The sequence below is a fragment of the Xylocopa sonorina genome, chromosome 8, assembly GCF_050948175.1.
Source record: "Xylocopa sonorina isolate GNS202 chromosome 8, iyXylSono1_principal, whole genome shotgun sequence".
In the NCBI taxonomy this organism is placed as follows: Eukaryota; Metazoa; Arthropoda; class Insecta; order Hymenoptera; family Apidae; genus Xylocopa; species Xylocopa sonorina.
This window is the reverse complement of record NC_135200.1, coordinates 8,262,874-8,279,378: the sequence shown is the minus strand read 5'-3', so window position 1 is coordinate 8,279,378 and position 16,505 is coordinate 8,262,874. Positions and strand designations below refer to the sequence as shown.

Below are 16,505 nucleotides of genomic sequence, written 5' to 3'. Positions count from 1 at the left end.
ATCTAACAAAAACTACTGAATTTAAGAAATACCTGGAACTGTAATAGGTATTTTAGGAATTCCGAGGTTGCGATTGAGACAATTCTGCTATCAATGCCATATCACAAGACAGGGCTAACGTCTAATTAATAGTCACTGGCATTTTGATTTTGTGATTGATAATAAAATGTTCTTCCGTTTTTTGTATCATAAATAAGAAATATAATACTTGTTATAAATAAGAGATGCGCATACGCGCACGAATATGTATGTACACTCGATAGAATTCAACGAGATTCACGATAGAGTCCATCGTTTTTCACTCTTCTCTACTCTTCTCTTGAAGTAAAATTGACCAGATTAGCCGAAGTTTTCGAAGTGATGAATAAAGTACGGCAGACGGCGGCCCTTGTTCACTTCGTCGCACGATGACATTACGCTCTTCGTCAGGGGACGTGGACCGCAGCTAAATACTCCTATTTTACTGACCTATAACAGATTTAGTATGAACTTCAATTCATCCGAACATCTAAATCTGGTACACCTATCTCAGTTTGCGGCATCATCGATTTAATAGCATATTGAAATGGAAATAACTATGTAAACTTACATAACTATGCTTTTTCTGAACAAATTTTAAAAACGAAGTCATGTCGGGCCGACCAAAGTGATTTATTGCTTTCAGCCCAGTAAATATGCTTTTCTTAGAAAGCCTTTGGAAATGGTTCTCACAAATATACTGTAACAAAGAAATGCAGTTTAGAAAGCAATGCCAAAACCAATACGAGTACCTAACTTACCAGCATGGTTGTACGTAAATCGAACTTGTGAAAGAATTGCGTAATAAATATATGAATTTCTAAAACGTCTGTGACATCCTTTCTTTCAACATCCCTAAGTACATCGATGAACCATTCGAAGTGTTTATGCGAGGGGCAGATCCACAAGAAATACACCTAGATTCAGCCAAAAATGAACAAGATTAACAATTTCGCCTTTATAATATCTTCGTTAATACTCGATGCAGAATATCAAATTGGTCTGTGTTCTGCAGAAAAGCAGAAATTAAGAATTTAAATTAAAAATGCACTTATTTTTTTCAATATTTTGCACAATCACCTTCTTGCAAGCAACCCCAGAATATCTATTGGTAGATGTGCCAAACACGAGATCATTCAACATGGAAGCGTAAGGAGTAACGCCAATGCCACCGCCGACCATCACTGCGACCTCGAACTTGTACCAGTCTTGATTACCACCTCCGAACGGTCCTTCGATTCTTATTTTCGGATGCTCATCTTCCGGATTGTAATTGCAAGGATCAAAGTAGTTGCGCAACTTCCATGTCCACGGGCCTTGCGCTTTGATGTGACACGACAGGAAGTTCTCGTGCGGTGCGGAAGTCAGGGTGAACGAATGGAACTCGTTCGACCTGAACGCGGTGCACGAAAGGCGGACCCATTGTCCGGATAAATATTTTAAATTCGGCGGTCTATAGAACTTAATTTTAATCACATCCGACGGTAGTAATTCCGTTTCAATTATGTCTAGCGCCATGTATTTGGTGCGAAGACTCACTACCTGAAAAATAATTGTAATGTTTCTAACAATAAATCTGATCTAGATAATAGTAGATCGTTTAATTTACCTTGTCTAAGGAATAAATAATGGCAGGTCCGACGAAGAAAATCCAAAATCGTGGAGATCCAGTTAAACGAGCTAAACCGTGTATTAAGCACAGGGCGTACAGTACCACGTACAAGCTATGGGTAGACCAAAAAAATTTATACGCTTTCTGCCGAATAGTGGGATGCGCAAATACGAAAATTATCGTCATTACGATGAACAATAAGATTCCAGTCAAACCTATATCAAATGAACAATAATTAGATGTGAATATAGTTTAATAATTATCAGACAATTTGTAACAGTAACAATTCTATTTAAATTATTCACCTGTTACCGTTCTAAAAAGCCAAAACGATATGGTCAACCGAGCATCGCTCGGGAAACTGATTTCGCTAGTCAAACATCGCAGATGAGCTAATGGTTGAGTGGAGACGTGATAGAAATTAACCATATGCCCGACCGTATGAAGAACTGAGAAAAACAATGCAGTGCATGCGGCAATCTTGTGAAATTGTATGTGCGAATCCAGTGGAATATATTGTTGGATAGAAAATTCTTTAAGTTTGGTCAAAAGATTACGGGACATGGTTAAAAGCAGTAAACTATAACAGAAAGACAAGGCAGCTGCTGATCCTCTAGTTATGGCAATTCCAACCCCCATAATATGCCTCAAATCCGTGTGCTCAGCCATGAAAGAATAATCTGAAATATAAAACAAGTCGTATCGTACTGATTTCTCGAGCTCCCATCAAATCTAAAGAAGCTAAGAAAACTCACAGATAAATCTTTCAACGAACAAAGCAATAGTTGTGACATAGAAGACGAATAGATAAAATATATTCCGTCGATTTTCTTCAAGAAATGTTGAAACCGCATCCCACTGTTTGCGTGCCCAGCTCTTCGAGTCCTCCGGTGGAAGTTGATCAATATGGAAACTCGTCATGCGAGCTACGTTCGTTGACGTGTCGAGGAAATTCTGCTTGGCGCCTTTGCAATCGAGTCCGATCGCGACGAAATCGCCTTTGTACTCTTTCATCATCAGCTTGAAATCATTGTACGTGAGGTAATCCTTTCTCTCGAGTCCAGCGTCCTGAAACCGATTGAGTAGAATCCAAGCTTTGAACGTGAACAAAATAACAATATTACTTTAGATCTAAAAGAATATTTACTTGGAACATTCCGTCAATCAACTCTGTGACATGATCGTCCGATAAACTAGTAGTTCGTGCAATTTCTACTAATGATCTGAGCATTTCTGATAGTTCTTCTTTGTCAATTACTCCGTTGCTGTCCTTATCGCACATATCGAAGATAATCCTTAATTTGTCCTCGGTTTTTCCACGCGAGAATAGTAACACGGTGTCTAAAAATTCCTAAAAAATAATATTATGTATAATAATACTGTTGTGAATGTAGATCATACTAAATTATATAAGAAACATTATGGCTTTTCATTATTTTTAATTAGCATTAGTTTAGTACTAATTTTTCTTTTGTCGAAAACGGTGACAAATTCTTGTAATACATATGTACAAGCGAAGAATGTAAACCTGACCCTGAAGAACATGATCTCATTCGAAATGAAAAGCCAGATTAAACAGTCACCTTCAAAGTTCAACATTCTCTACCTGAAACGAAATACGACCGTCCCTGTCTTTATCAACAATATTAAACATTTTCTTCACGAAGACCGCATCCGCACGCATTCCGAGGGCGCTCGCGAACTCGCTTTTAGAAAGCGACGTCCTCATCACAGTAACAACTTCTCCACTGTCGCTATCCTCGGATCGTCGCCGCCTTTCACCAGGTCGTAAACCGAACGTCAATGCGTAAGCTTCCCTGAAGAACTGTTGCAAAGAAAAAGGGAAAAGAATTAATGTAATACGGGCGCAGTTCAGGAAAAGGTACGCTCGATCCCTTAAAAGGCGAGATAGGAATCAATTTACGCAAAAAATGCAAAAAAGGAAACCTGTTCAAGTTTTTTCTGACGGCGTTCCTTCGTTTCCGCTTTTGCAAGCATAATGTCCCTGCTCACTTGGGACAGTGTGAAGTGCTTCTTATGGGACGCCAGAAATGCCTCCAGTTTCGCAATGAACTTTCTACGCGAGGCCAGCGAATCCAGTTCAAGGACAAGGTCGTAGTCCCGCGGTATTCGTAACAGAACCAACGCCTTACGATGACCATTCTCGTTTTCCTAAATTGTAATTAATTATTGCAGCGGAGATCGCGACATATACCAAACATTATGAACGTTCTCGATATTACTTTTCTTTGATCAAAGATGGGAAAGTAATGTTGAGTAAAATTGCAATGGTTAACAAAGGTGATAAAGCGAGGAAAAGATGCGAACAAAAAGTCAATCGTTCTAAAAATAACCAGCGTAAGCTTATCTGGTAGAGTAATAAGTATTGTTAATATTCATGAAAGCGTGAAATTACACATTTCAATCTGATACGGAGAATTTTGTGAATCGACAAGTAACCAGCCTTAAGGACGTCCACGCGTTCATGTTTCCTTATCCTTCATGAATCCTTTCGGATTACACAACCGTCGGGTTCCGTTCGAGATTTCTCGACCAGATTCTCCGATGAAATTTCACGTAAACTCAAAAGCGAGACTGGCGTGTTGCAATCACCTGCGACTCTTCCATCGTGACCGCGTTTACGTCGCCGAAGTCGAATGTGCGCAGTTTCTCTCCCTTGCGATCGACGATGTGCAAAGCCGCTTCCGGGCCGAATTTCACCTTGACCTGGCGGCGGTGATTCGCGTGCAACCACTCGCGAACGATCATCTTGTCCACGCAGATCTTTCCGTCATTCCTCTTCTGTATTGCCTCTTGAAGGATCTTCAATCGCCTCCTTCGTCGGTTCTGAAGCTTGACCAGGCCGTAACCGGCGCCAGCGCATAAGATCGGCACAAAGCCCAGAAAAACGCAGGCGTATATGTACACTAACTCGCTTCCCTGTAACGTAACAGACGCGCATAGCTATCAATCGGTACCATTTAGGGTAACAAGGGGAGAAAACGTGAAATTACTGAGCTTCTTTTACAGGAAGATAGCGTTGTTCTTGGTAATGTTAGATAACGTTTGTCAGGTAGTTACGTATAAGGAAAAGTAGTCACCTCGAAGTAGTCATAACGCTGTAGCGGAACGCAGGCCTCTAGCATTGTCGAGTTCAGTTGATCAGGCTGGGGACAGGGATCTCCCTCTTCCCAAGTGAATACTTTTCTTTGGATAGCGTTGGCTGGTATTCCTGTTGCGTTCACTACTACGTCCCATAATGTAACACGACGAATATCTTCTATTTCGGTTTTTGTGAAAATTCTGAAAGCAGCAGCCAATTATAAAATTATTTCTCGAGTTGTATGCCTTTACATAAATAGCCGAGGCTCATTGCTTCAAAGTAAAACGAACTTTTTACTCACCCATTCTCTTCGTTTTCAAACCAGAATCTGTCAGAATCCCTTAAACGAAGGAATTGCTCTTTAATTACCGCAGTAAAGAGTTCTCCTGGTCCAGCACTGGACTCCAGCATCCCACCAACGTATATATCGACGTTATTCAAATTATTCGAATGGATCTCAACTAACGTTCGTAACAACGAAGGATTTTTGTTGAACAATTCTGGATTGATTTCGTTCCAAGTTTTCCTGCGAGGTAACTTGAATTGCATTCTAGCTGTGTTGTAATCTGGCAGTCCATTATCTCTACCCCGCATGATGTTTATGGCGCCTAAGTCTCTACGCGAGAATTCCATAGGGCCGAACAAGTTATTTCTAATATCAGTACCAAGAAGATTGTCTTCTTTTTCTGCTATTTGCGAACTCATACCCATTAAAAGTTCTTCGATTGTGCTATTAGTTAAAATTTCCTGAGAAACAATATATAAAAACATAACGATACATGTATCAAAGTGTAAATTTAATCTTAATTACACATATGTATATACAAAGACATACAAAGCATCTTGCAAATGAGATAAAATATTAGAACAACTTACATTGGAGTCCCACCAGGTGGAACAAAGCCTGATTGCAGGCTGATCAGTGTTAGTTCTCCTATATTCACAATTTTCATCTCTGCGATACAATCCTGGCGGTATCAGAGTGTGCCCATATCGAAAAGCTGCGCTCTGAAATATGTGACTGATCCCTGGATGGAGATCTGGCTTGTACCCCATATAAGGCGGCGGATCTTCATTCAAAAGTATAGGCAGATACTCGTACAAAATAATATTCTACAATTGAAAGTGTAAAATTGAAAAAGGAAATGCAATGAAATATATTCAAAGTGGTACAATGGTCAAAAGATTGCGCAAATGATTACGGTTCGTGAGTTCATATTAATTCTTCAAGTAGTATAAAATTAGTATATCGGATTGCAGTAACGATATACAATTACGTGGCAGAGATAGAATAGCATTGTGTCGACAGTAGGGAGACGACAATTTATGATACATATGTGATAGTATTTTATTGTAATTAGAAAGAGGACGAGATGATATGAAATTAATATTAATTTCATTTAAATTCGACTACAATGTGCAGATTGTTATGAAACAATGATTACTTTAACTGATAGTCGTCCTTTTACCTGAAGCGTGCCTATAACGATACGTCTTGCTTTCTGAAAGATATCTTCATCGGACATATTTGGATTCTCGTGTTGTATTCGCGCGGCGATTACATTATGCCATCGATAAAATAATATTCCCAAAGCTAGCAGTGGGGGATGTTGATTCGTTCGTGGATCTCCGAGAACTAAACGATTTTCCATCATGTAAAAATTATTAAAATTGTCACGTGCATCGATAAGAGAAGAATGAACTCACGATAAAGACGTTCAGGACTAAGCATTCTCATAACATGTGGGACAGCGTGATTGAAAAGTGGAGCACGCATAGTGTTCCTTACGGGGAACTTCCTGGTGGGCTCCATGAGAAGGCTGCCGTTTTTGAAAGACCTCATCGTGTTTGCCCATGCCTCGCTGCTCGAATATATGAAGCTACCGTCGATCCAGCTCGTCACTTTGTTTATCTGCAACCTCACGTATTCAGAGCTACTTTTCACGATTTATTTCCCAATATTTGAGTAACTAAAATCTTTGTATTTCCAGAAATATCAGAAATTCAAAGTATATAATCATCAATCAAATGAATAAATGGAGATTTAAGTGATTGTAAGATCTCCAAAGAAAGCTTTTTATTTTGTTTTATAATTGAGCGTTTCAATGTTCGCAGAAAGATGTAAGTAACGAAATGAAATACGCTGATGATTAAAATTGAAAATCTTTTTATAGAAGTATGGAATGTTCTCTCGTGAAAATACTCAGGACGCTTCATTTTGTTAGTGGTGCAATTATGATCTACGATGGAAAGAAAGAAATAACTTACAGAGCTCTTAATGACTGTTACTTTCACCGTCGTTAAGAGTAATGTTTATATTCGTTCGATTTCTGCGAAACCAGTTGTTTGAATTTCTTAAAAAAGCTTTTGAAACATTCTTCAAAATAATCAGGAAGTAAATAATTTTTTATGATAAACCCAGTCAATTAGTAAGTGATCTCTAAATTATTTTAGGTGGTACTGTATTCCAACTGTGTAAGGTGGGATCAGCTTGAACTTAAAGGAGCGAGCTTTCCATTTTTCATTAATTCAACTCTATTGCATTCTATGAAAGATAATTAGCAATATTTAGACCGCCTTTCTTCAAAGCGATAACACACAATTAAAGATGAAAACTTGGTATGATTTTATTCATAAAATGAACTTGTAATTGCAATCGCAACGATAAAAAAAAACAACTTTCACCAATTTACTTAATTCTTGCTTTCAAGAATATTGTATAAACTGATTCTTAAAGAAGACTTTTCAAAATTTATTAAAACGTGATTAATAAAATAGGAATGAAATTAAACTACATTCAAATTAACCTCGATTCAATTTCAAGTGAAATTTGTGCCAAAGTCGAACGTAATCCAACTTGATTGTAAAAGATACCTAATTTTAAGAATAGCGCAAGACAGTTCCGATGGAGTGAAGCGTAATGCGCAAACTGTCTGGATCCCATCCTATTATAGACTAAAATCGAAAGGGTACAATGATCGGGGGGAGCAAGAAATTACCTGTTCACGAGGGCTGTTAGGGCTGCGTCCAGTTTGGCGATCGTAATCCGCCCGACGGAAGGGAATGTACTTGTTACCTTGGCACTCCTTGTCGAAAACCGGATCGCATTTGTCCACGTCGATTCGATGGTACTCTATGGGGCAGCCACTTTCGCTGGCCATGATTATCTCCGACGTGACCAGTTGCCCTGAAATAATTCCGTGCACGCCGGATGAAGAGTAATCGGGACAGCACTCTCAAGGAAGCGATGCAAGTCGCAACGCACGACCGGTTCTCGAAGGATCACCTTTTCCCATCCGTGTCGCTTCCGTCGACGGCTTTTACCAGAGCAACGCGAAACGTCGCGGATGGAATTCAGGCGACTGTCCCTGTTTTTACTTTCCGCCTCTTTCGAGGATCGACCGCTTTCCTCACCCAGTTATTCGGATTTGTCCATTCCGGTTTCAGAGTACCCCACATTTTCGGTGAAAATTATTAATAAGCCGCTTAATGCTTCTAGTTGGCCACTTATTTTCTTTTTTATGTACTAGTTACTCGTCTTCTAAACATTGCGGATTTTCCGCTAAACTTCTCTAACTTTTACAATTCTGTTTCTGTAACGGTATATTTTTGGATATTCGCATATTTTTAGGAGAAAGTGGTAGACGGATGACCGTTCACGTTTGCTTTAAATTATTGGAGAATCTCATAAATGGTAAACCACCGATTTCTTAAATATTTGCTTTTGATTTAAGGTTTGTTAAATTTCAGTTTTCAACAGTGTTCCACTTACTTATTGTCAGACACTACGATTAAGTGTAACGTAAGAAACATTGCCGTTAAAGAGCAGAACTTTTACTCTGAACTATACGGATCTTTGTTAACATCGTTGTGCTCCAATATGAGAATCGTATCCGTTTATTAATCGCCAATCCTGCCATGCTAATAGACTGGTAAATTCTGGTTATCAGATGTTAAGAACAATAGCGAGCAAATCATGACAATGGAAACATTTATCCGCAGAGAAATCCAAGTGAAATCGAAATATGCTTGGGTGTGCGTGCATGCGATGTATTTTCAAAATCGATCTTATCGAAAAGGAAATCTCTGACGTATTCATATGTACTTTCCTTTAGTACCATTATCAATCATCTCATTCATTATTACCTACTTGTATACATTTTCTTTTCCACTCATAATAAGATATCAGCTAAGTTTAATTACAACAGCACTATCGAGTTAGCGTTACTATACTTTTCCTTCCAGTAGAGAGCGTTAATTATATTAAATTTATCCACTTAATACTATTATAATTATCCCGTTCACACTGTAAAATATCAGACAACGTTGTTACCCTTTTCCATACAATGCAGAGCATTAATTAAATTACAAGCTTATTCATTAATGTTACTCTCACTTATTATTACTAAAAACTAGTAATAAAATTCATTTAAGTCGAGTACTATTATTGCTCTTTTCGTTTGAGTAAACATGTATTGAGAATTAAGTTTAACACTAATTTATATTTTCCTCGATCCTGATAGTTAGGTGTAACTTTCAACAGGTGAACAACAGTCAAACTCGACTCTCCCAATAATTTGGAGCAACGTGAACCGGACACCACTATACGTTACACGGAATATTTCACCGTGAAAAGTGGATCAAAAAGTTCCCTGCACTTCGTGCTACTCGTTTCTATTCCGACACCCGGACACCTTACAGCTTGCGCAACAACATGATACGGATATTCGAATGCGTGTACCGTCAGCCATGGTAATTCCCTCGCTTCGTAATTCCACATATTATTCTATCATTATCTGATTCATTCCAAATATATCGCGAATGTCATTTCTGCTCTAAGCTGACATTCTTATTCGATGGTATCATTTCTCCCGAATATACGAGAACCGAGGAGTTCGTGATTTTTTTCGTGAGATTCTAGTTTATACAACACACACATGCTGCACTATACATCGCAGGCTTTCGCTAAAATGTTTTCTTTTTTTTTTTTTAATTGATTAAAATGCTAATCCCGTCACCAAAAACCATTAATAACACGATTGATTAGCGAAAGCTGAAACTACTGGAGCGGAGATACATTATGCGAAATAGTAAATTAACAACTTCCTTCTCCGTGAATCAATTATAAAAAAATTTTTGGGTCATTGGCAGAGTTTTTGATATTTTCTGAAATTTATACCCCACAGAAATATGTTTAAAAAATATTATCAATCATATTTCCATTTTCATGCCTATTATCCTATACAATCAGCTTAATAACGAATAATTCAAGATCATGTACATTTATCAAGATTTGTCTATCTTTTATGTAACCTTCCATAAAAACTGAATGAATATTAATACATCGATCGAAATAATTGGAAGAACAATATAAAATTATATAAACGAGTATGCAACATTCTTTTTTTCTTGCACATCAATTATTTTATGCTACACGTGGCGCTGTAAAGCTACAATTTATTCTATTTTCACGGATGATGCTCGATTTGCTAATAATCATTGTTAGTTGAATATTGAAGATGTGAATGCAATTAATTCTTACCAAAGAAAGCAAACAAAGCCGTTCTATTCCTGACGGATGGCAGACCGTCATCACCCTGCATGAACAGCTGGCTAAGTTTCCTTGGGGATGGCCTATCTTGGCCAGCCAACATGTACACTCCATCGGAATACGCTGCTGGCATTTTTCGTATCAGCTTGCTATCTACGAAGGTAAGAACCTTGTTAAGATTCCCATCACTTAATAATTACCTTTTCGTCCTATCAATAGTACCAATCTACAGATCTTCGTGCAGACTTATATTTCTTTTGATATGCGCTACGTGCGTTTTGTAATTTTTTTGTATGCTCAAATATGCCACAAGTGGATAAGAAGCCAGTCTGCTAATTGCAAAACGTTATGGAGAACCGTTTATATTAAATTTATATAAAGGTTAAAGAATTATTTACCTGTTCCAAACATTCTTATTAATGTTTCTCTGTTTGATTTATGTTTTACTCTAGATATAGAATTGGCAAATAAAAAGTTGTCCACTTCGTGGACATGCTTGTTCTCTTGTTTTAGCATAGAAGAAACAGTTAAATGGAATGTTTAGACAAGTTATTAGTACATTGTCAGAAAGTTGATAGCAAACACGCAGCCAAAGTGTAGAATGCTACTGAGACTATCAGAGAATTGGCACAAAAATTGATGTCTGGTCAGAAATAACATATTTTTCTAGCATTTGTTAACTTTTGGCATACTCATTAATTAAGTTCAAGTATATTATTTTTTCTATTATGTACTGGTACTTTTATGTGATTACAACAATTTGATTTTGCAAAAATAAAATGTAGTAACATGATCAATAATATATAGCCGATACTTTTTCAGCTATTGTAAATTCGTTAATGTTAATGGAATAAACATGAGACAACGATTTTGTTATTCGAATAACCGTAACAGATTCATCGACAGGGTCGATTATATCTTTTATGCTGCTACAATTTTTGTTGGCCGTTTTATATAGGCCGTATTAAAAATAGCAACTTTTTCTCTCCTTTCACTCCACACGCCATTGCAATTCGAGCCGCATCACAATGTCAACAAAAATGTTCTCGACAATTTTCTGCCACAATGTTTCTCCTACTAATTTCAACTAAATTTTACACAGCAAAATGTAATTACAAAGTAATATGAATTATATAAATTTCTTTTCGATCTTAATTTCTCCGTTCTCATTCAAGCTTATCAATTTTTTTGCCTTAAAATCTCTCTTAGCCTGTTATACAATTAACTACTATACATTCGTAACTAAACAAAGCAGTAGAACTGAATGCACGTGCAGTTGTCGTTGACAAGACAACGATCGTAGCTGTTTCAAGTACTTGCCGATCGATCCCCACTCCGGATGAGCCAGATTGTTGTACCATCCATCGTATCTCTGTTTATCTGCATAACTGTGCACCACTCCTACAAGAAACAATAAGCAAATGTTTTATGAAATTGAAGAAGATAATAAAGCACCGGTTCTCATCGAGGAATGTCAATTGAAGATACTATTCTTGAATCAACTCCTCGAACAATCGACTCGTTCGCGAATTCATCTTTGTTTGGTCATTTTCTTAACAAAAAAAGTCAGCATCTACAACGCTCGTTAGCCTCGATGAAAAGAGGTGCTTTTAAAATCGAAGGTGAACGATGTCGCGAGAGAGTTCAAGGATCGTCCTCGTTCACTAATTACGCGAAACCTTTAATTAGATAAGTCGAAAGAGAAATCGATTTACATGCAATTAATTATCCGTCACGGATCTATGGATCGTTTCTGGAAAGAATGAGCCATTTGAAAAACGTTCAAACGAAATCAATTTTAATCATTTTTGCGATCATTTGTGCAACGATCGATCGGTTCGTTAGCTAAGGCGTATCACGGATAAATGATAGTCGTTCAGGGAGTCCGCTATGCACATAAATTAGTCGGTCGCTATAGTGGAGATCATGGCACGGATATCTAAAGAGATCCGGCTATTGATTTCTAATTTATGATGGAAGATGTATGTTTGCACAGAAGTAATGATTAATTTCCGAGTTATTAAAACTACTAACAAAACAGTATAGCGATAACACTATTTTCCTTAATCATTCTTCCTTAATTATTCGAAAATTTTACACAAAAATGTAATAGATTGGTGAAACTAATTCAGTAATCAGCATTCAGAATCGAGTCTCTGATGATTAATTACCAAAATCACGGTAGAGATATTGACAATATAAGAACTGACATATCTGCATGTTAAAAAAGAAAGAGACAGTCTTCTATTCATTTTTCTCATCCGAATCTTCTGCTAATTATTAAAATTTTCAATTTTCTTCACTTTAAATATCGATTTAAGTAACGCTAATTGAAATTCTAAAATATTTTCATTCAAGTGATAAACGCAATCGCACATAATATCGTCAAAAGCTCTCTCTCACATACATACACTAACACCTATAACTTGACATCATTACCAGACAATCAACACTGGTAATCGATTAAAACATTCAATTGAAAATTTCTCAATTGTACTCTATGGTAGTGTGGTTTGCATTCCACACTGAACGAGCCTACGTTCGAATACTCAATTAGCCGGTGCTCAAGATCAAGAAACGATCCACGGGAGTCTTTAATTGGAAAGAATACCGAAAGGAAACCTCTCCGAGGTTGGAACATCGTTGCTCCATATTTTCACTCTCGGTACACTTTCGTACGCCTGCTCGTTCGAGCGGATAACGGAATCGCGCGCATGTACCGCTGTCTAACATCACTATACAACGATATACAAGAGGGCAACGGTGTGCATATACCGGTTCCAGCAGGCAGGACGCTCCAGAGAAGCCAGGCTAACAGGTAGATCCACGGCGAATCTGGCCTCGGTGGTCGTCGTCGTGTCATCGTCAGCGTGTCAACAACACACAAGCCCGTACATTTCTTTCGATCGTTCGCTCTATCACCACCTCCGACGTTCCTCACTACTCGCGCACGAAACTCGATGTGATCGTTTCAGAGTCGACCACGGGAATGCATGCTCCGGCGCGAAATATCCTCCGGCCCCCGTTCGGGACTATCTGTGTGTGCACAGAGGGATCGGAGATTGACCACGGGCTATGAGGAAGGCGCGCAAGGTGACCCGCGCGAGCGACGAGCGTCGAAACGAATATAAACAGTTGAGGAAAAAAGGCGAACCCGACGAAATGAATGACCGCTGTATAAATTGCTCGTCGTTGATATTACCACCGTGTGGCGTAGGCGGCCACTGCGGAGGACGGAGAGGCGACACGTGAACGCGAACGACGAAAAGAAAAAGAATCGAGGCCCGTTCGCTGAGCTCTCGAGGGTATGCCTCGTGTCTGTCTCTGGCTTTGAGCAGGATTCCCCCCACTTGCGAGGACACCGGGAATGGTGAGCGCACTGGTATAGTATACCTCATACTCGAATGGTTTGGGCCAAGAGCGTTCGGTTGTTGCTCGGTTGTGTGTCGTATACCAGCCGTTCTTGGCTACGCGGTGAAAGTCGCCGGCCTATTTGTTTCGTTACCGCGAACGCGCCTCTGTCTTTCTTTCTCTGTTCCTCTCCCTGGTCATTGTACGCTGTCCATCTCGTTCTCTGTCCGTCTCATTGCTTCTCACCGCTCCTCCACTCAGCGTCCTTCTCGTCTCTACGCCTCTCATCGCGGTTCGTTCACCATGTACCATCGCGACGTACCAACGGCGTCGACGTCACCGCAGGCGCAGGCCTAGTTTTCGAGTCCGCGGCACCGATTACCCAAGGCGAAACCTCTCTCGGTTCTCCGACCTAAGGTTTCAAGGTCGACCACGGGACGTCTGCCTCCACGAGGACAACGTCGAAGAACATCCTGGTGGTGTCGTCGTCGGCGACGGCATCGTCCATGGCGGTAGGTGACGCGCACGTTCCGCGTTCTATTCGTCTGATTCCGGACACTGAAACCACCGATTAATATGATTGATGACCTTGACTAAAGGATATTGCTGGAATATGTGAGATAGGATTTTGTAAGTAAGTGGAAATTCAGAATAGAGCACATTTTGTGCAACAATGACATAATTGAATACTAATCATTTTCCTAGAAACAAATTTCAATATTATACGAGTTTGCAGGCTCTTTCTTTCTTTAAGTTAATGATTCAAAAATAGCAAATTTCAAGTGGTATCATTGCTGAATCAAACGAGCGATGTGATATTAAACGCGATTATTGTAACTGTAATTTCTATGAATCTTGTTATGGTATGTGTTAATACTTAGCTTATGACGTAAGGTGAATCTGTAGAGTTCTAGAAATCGCTCAATTTCCTTATACGAGATGCAAAAAAGAACGATCCTTTTATACAAAAATGGTGAGAATTCTTCAACCGTGTAAGTTTCCAATTTTCATTTGCGAACACAAAGCTCGATGAAAGGTCAGCTAGTATTGAAAATAAGAATATATTATAGGCATATATGAAAAAATCCACCAATTAAATCTACTTCTACTTAAGTTTTCCTCGTATACGCTCACAATATACAAAAAAATATGTATACGAGTTCTGTTATCTTCACTTCTAAAGATGAACATAAGGGATATAGCTAATTATCATTATTCTCATTGATACTTCTTTTCAAATGCTACTATCTATTAAATCAGCACCTTGTTTTAAATAAAATCTTCACAATGTTCTTTTATATTAAATCTTGAAACTGATATGAAATTTCAGATAATGGGTTGAATACCAAATGCAGTGCTAATCCGTAGGCATATTCCTTTTCCCTTCCGTGGATCTTATAAAACGTATTGTAACAGGTGTTTCGTTGTACTAATGAAGGATTCGTCGTAATATCTAAAACATGTTACACATTCTTTGTTTACTATGAGAACGCTCGCACAGGTGTACTTTTTTCTGTCTCGCTGCACCTAATATAAAGTAAAAGTGAAATGTAAAAAACAAAGTTAGGTAACATTATTCGGTATTAGGCTCGTCTTAACGTTTTGTAACTTTCGTAGAAGTAATCCGGAGGAAGTTACAAAATTTGTACAAATATAGCGACAGCAGCAAACAAGCATAGAGAATCTATTACAGAAAGAAATGTGCGGTAATGAATCAACTCCCGTGCAGGGATTTCAACTGGCCAGCTACCGGGCGATTTTTATCGCCCTTGGCACGAATCAGCAAAGGCGATTGCATTTCGAGAAGGAGATCAGACATGCGTTCCTTATTAAGAGTATATGTCACGCTAAGCATCGTTTTTCTCTGGTTAGTCGCTCCCTTCCAGAAAGTCCCGCATCTTTTCTATGACGAATCACAGACCGTTTACCAACGCTCGTCCTTAAATTGCACATAATCAGCAAAGAAACTTGCGTGATTTCGCGCATACGGTATTCACTTTTTCTGTGAAACGATACCTGAAATTAAAACCGATTAAATAATGCACAAACAAGGGTAGAGTGTAATTAACCGAGAAACAAAGAACGAATTAAAACAAAAATTCTTGCACCTGCATTTTAATTCAAATCAGTTCAGATTCGCTACTTTGGTCGGGTATTGCAGTCCGTATGCATGTACAGAAACAAAACATACAACTTCAAAGTTTTAATATGCACCCTGGGGACACACACCATAAGGTACAATGACAATAATGTCAGCTCTTTTATCCATCGTTTAGTTCATACATTTCAATGATCATCGCAAACATTCAGTTCGTTCCACGTAAGGGTCGTCGTCATTAATGTATCGTTCAATAAAGATTCGATGGTAATTTTATCACTCATTCTTTCATTCGATTCGTTTCATTTGTTTCTTATTAAACTGTTTATCTTGTTTAAGATATTTCGTGTATATATAACATCGTTACGAGAAAAGTCGAGAATAATTCGAAATAGAATATCTCTATCGAGATTCGTGATCATTTGCGTTCTTCGATCCTCCAGCGATGACGTACTCTGTGAAAACATCTGCTTTGTTAAATTATTCGTCACTTCGTTACTCGATACCCTGTTCGACCGTGAAGTGAATCTGCACACCCTTTGTCCCTTTGAAATTCCCAGATACGCATGGCAATTCGGACAAAATAACGGTACCGGTTTCGATTGGCCCGATTTCTTAACCCATTGACTTACTAACGGAGTAATTTCTAATTCGAAACCGCGAAAAAGGTGTCGGTTTCTATCTTATGTTAACGGATACGTGGACATCCGAGCATTGATTCGGATGAAACACGTGTGCACGAGTTAGACATCGTCGATTCCTGCGACATTTC

At 38.6% G+C, this 16,505-nt stretch overlaps 1 protein-coding gene across 5 annotated transcripts; it reads right to left on the bottom strand.

Annotated features, from left to right (window-relative positions):
- Nucleotides 1–88: 88 nt before the first annotated feature.
- Duox (dual oxidase) lies at nt 89–14,219 on the bottom strand. 5 transcript variants are annotated; one of them, XM_076898796.1, is made up of 20 exons: nt 13,678–14,219; nt 11,601–11,685; nt 10,276–10,433; nt 7,733–7,920; nt 6,441–6,645; nt 6,203–6,369; nt 5,610–5,846; nt 5,035–5,480; nt 4,732–4,933; nt 4,244–4,570; nt 3,578–3,802; nt 3,237–3,455; nt 2,778–2,981; nt 2,386–2,698; nt 1,936–2,310; nt 1,628–1,845; nt 1,099–1,560; nt 780–935; nt 590–718; nt 89–468 (listed from the first exon to the last, which is right to left on the bottom strand). In XM_076898796.1, exons 3-20 carry the CDS (start codon nt 10,415–10,417, stop codon nt 340–342), a joined length of 4,344 nt encoding a protein of 1,447 aa, XP_076754911.1. In that variant the 5' UTR covers nt 10,418–10,433; nt 11,601–11,685; nt 13,678–14,219; the 3' UTR covers nt 89–339. The 5 variants fall into 5 exon arrangements, with proteins under 5 accessions (XP_076754911.1, XP_076754908.1, XP_076754907.1 ...); XM_076898793.1 differs by having other exon boundaries at nt 10,276–10,429; XM_076898792.1 differs by lacking the exon at nt 13,678–14,219 and adding an exon at nt 13,060–13,397.
- Nucleotides 14,220–16,505: the final 2,286 nt, after the last annotated feature.